The sequence below is a fragment of the Austrofundulus limnaeus genome, unplaced genomic scaffold (assembly GCF_001266775.1).
Source record: "Austrofundulus limnaeus strain Quisiro unplaced genomic scaffold, Austrofundulus_limnaeus-1.0 Scaffold1377, whole genome shotgun sequence".
In the NCBI taxonomy this organism is placed as follows: Eukaryota; Metazoa; Chordata; class Actinopteri; order Cyprinodontiformes; family Rivulidae; genus Austrofundulus; species Austrofundulus limnaeus.
Window position 1 is genome coordinate 41,262 of NW_013953779.1, and position 3,362 is coordinate 44,623.

The window sequence follows — 3,362 nt, forward strand, 5'->3', positions numbered from 1 at the left end:
TTTTTTTTAGAAGTACATACCCAAAGTTGAGTAAAAAAACCTTTAAAAAGTGAATTTTGCATAATAGGTCCCCTTTAAACTTTTATCAAACACAAGCTATTCTAACCAACAAAGAGACACCTTCTTTCTAAACTCACCCTGCAAGGAAACCTCCAGGAAGTAGTGTGTGTATTTGTCCATGAAGGACTTGGTCTTGGAGATGGAGGACAGGGGCCAGCCGTTGTATAGGTCCCCGTCCTGCACCGCGGCGTGGAGGTAGTAGTCGATAAAGTGGGCGGGCGTGGGCATGCACAGATTCCAGCTGAAAGTCTCCAACAACAGAAGCTCCATTTTGATCAGATCCTTCTTGTTGAGGACAAGATTCAGGCTGCACATAAAACCAAGGGAGTTCAGCTGCTCCAGTTTGGGGACCCGGTCCTCCTTCTCCTCAAATTTACCTGAAAACAACAAAACAGATTTTATTTTCCTGCTGCTCCACAGATCCAGTTATCTTCTCTATTTAATTCATTTTGGGATTAGTAGTTACTGTTATTGTGCAACAAGTGTATGTTCAGATCTAATGTGTTTATAAAACCTAAACACCCACATTAAGGTGACTACTTGAACATAAAGACATCACTGAAGCCTCTTTCAGTGAATCATAAAAGATTTCRACTCTATAAAAACCCAGTTAACGTAATCTAACATTTCAGTCTCTGCATCTRTCCAGATCCTCATCGAGCAATGTCATTATGGCGAGCCCCCTCCCCATTTGAAGACCTACTCTTTTTCCATAGCAACAGCCCCGAGGCCCCAGGGGCCCATGTGACCAATGAAGAGGGGTGTTTCTGCTTTTAATCCAAGAGGCCTCCTCTCAAAAATTAAGAATGAGGGAGAGGAGGGTGTCAGGTTACTTTTCTACAGATTTGCCTGGAAAGCTTGAGCCTTCGCCACACAGACTTCAGATGAGGCCGAATGGCTGCTTGAAACCTCCACCAGCACTCAATTTTCAGCCTTTTTACAAAAGAGAAAATTAAAAATGAAATTCAAGCAGCAGTGTTGGAGTATAAAATCTATTTTAGATGTATCGCAGACATGGAAGATAAACCGATTTACAAACGTCCAAAACAACATGGTTATTTAAAACGCAATGTTGAAGAAAGCGTAAGGTGAAACTCAGAAGTGTTTTAGTGCAGAGCTGGAACCCACTATGGTGTGCACACAGACAAATTCACAAGATGGTTGAGAAAGAAATAAACTGGAAATAAACTGAGMGGGAATTATACAAATGCTTTGCTTTGAAACGCTTAGTGTAATTCAGGAGAAGCATTGAAATAATAAAAAAGCACTTAAAATTGTTTCACTCTTGCATCACAGCCCTGTGAATCATAGATCAAACTGTGAGATGCCTAAAGATTCACATTGTCAGCTAACGCCTTAAAAAGTCTCAAATTCTGCTAATCACTGTCCCATAATGATCAGCAACTTTATAACACAAAGAATTAAACAATCCAAAGTCAGAACAGGAAATAACCATTTCTTAAAGTGCCTGTGACATCCATTTTTTATTTAAAAAAAAAGAATGTATTTTTGGAAAGATAACATTCATAAAATATTGTAAAAAAAGATTTCATGCTGCTGCGATGAACAGTTGTTGAGATATATGCATGTGAAGTAACAGGAAGTGATGTCAAAGGGGAATGTCTAAATGTAAACAGAGCATTGCTAAAATGGCTAACAACCCAGACTGTAGAGGAGAATCTGATGTTTCTTTAGATTATTTTAATCACTATCATAGAGAGATGAAAAACAGTCATAATTCAAATGATGTTTCAATAAACAAAAACCAGGGAGTTTTCTTTCTCAAAGAGTTCCCCTTTGATGTCACTTCCTGTTTCACTTTAGCTGAGCAAAATTCAAAAGAAAATATGCCAATTATGTGACATAACAGGTCAAATTGTGATGTTGGATTTCTGAGTGTTTTATGTTCTGCAGAACAGGAACCTGCTGTAAAACAGCAATTATGCTGAGTCAGGCTTGATTTATTTTAATCTTTTCCTGTTTAAACCAACCAACCAACCAATCATATAAATCATGTAATCATGTAACCAATCATACCAAGTTTCTTAAATATAAATATATTTTCTTTGAGTTTTTGTATTTCATGGATATGCATGTCAAAGTCACTTTAAAAGTATAGAATTTGCAAAGATTRACTTAGTGAAGTTAAAAATGGGACCTCCACTTTATGCAAACATACATATTAAAACCTACTGCTTTGTGATTCCACAGATAGAGGAGATTTACTTGCCAATACATGTCTCTGCACGGATTAAATGTTACGTTCAGGCTGTGAACAACAAAACCTCTGTGGTTCATCTTCTGATCTGAAACAATGGAAACCCCCCAAAAAATGGCTTTATTGACACAACTAGGATAGTTAAAGGTGAAAACTCCCACCAACAATTATCTAACATACACGTTTGGTAGTTTCTTTGCTATTGATGGACGTCATTTATTCCTTTATCTTCATGTCTAGCAGAGCATCTTCCTACACAGCATAGGTTTGATCACAGAAGTTGTGACCTATCATTAAGTAAGACAGAAGAGAAGATGCGTGAAGGCGGAGGATCTGCAGCACGACACGCTGGGAGCGAGGGAGTAATTAGCAGAGAGGCAGTAATTGCGTTTCTCCAGCASAGCAGGAAGCATATTGAGAGACAGAGCTGTTTACAGCTACCAGGATTTGTTCCATGACTCGGTCCACGCTCGTCACATTCTCTCACCCTCGTATCCTCTGGATCACACTGCTCTGTCTGCTGCCAGACAGCTATGTCCACAAAAACACCACCATAAAAAGCCAGCAATACCCCCAGTCCCTGCATAACACCAGCCTCTTTGATGTAAAGACAGGGAGAGACGGTGCAAACCTATGTCCTCATTGTGCTCACTGATTATTACTCTGCTTTACAACTGTGGGCGTCCAGACAAACGAAGAACACGAAGCTCTTTGACAAAAAAACAACAAGCAACTCCAGGAACCAAGTAAAGAACTGATTAATGGCTCTACTCCAAATAGGGACACTTTTATTTTACAAACTGGGAATTTCAGAGACAGAGAGACAGAGACAGAGAGACACAGAGAGACAGAGAGAGACAGAGACAGAGAGAGAGAGAGAGACAGAGACAGAGAGACAGAGACAGAGAGACACAGAGAGACAGAGAGAGACAAAGACAGAGACAGAGACAGAGAGAGAGACAGAGAGACACAGAGAGACAGAGACAGACAAAGACAGAGACAGAGACAGAGAGAGAGACAGAGAGACACAGAGAGACAGAGACAGACAAAGACAGAGACAGAGACAGAGAGAGAGACAGAGAGA

General features: G+C 39.9%; 1 protein-coding gene across 2 annotated transcripts in view; it reads right to left on the reverse strand.

Moving 5' to 3' along the window:
- The window catches only part of ccnjl (cyclin J-like), a 47,308-nt gene that overhangs the window by 32,599 nt on the left and 11,347 nt on the right, over positions 1 to 3,362 (reverse strand). For both annotated transcript variants that reach the window (XM_014032118.1, XM_014032119.1), the window contains exon 4: positions 138 to 437. In XM_014032118.1, the coding sequence (XP_013887572.1) occupies positions 138 to 437 (300 nt within the window). The remainder of the gene's footprint in view (positions 1 to 137; positions 438 to 3,362) is intronic.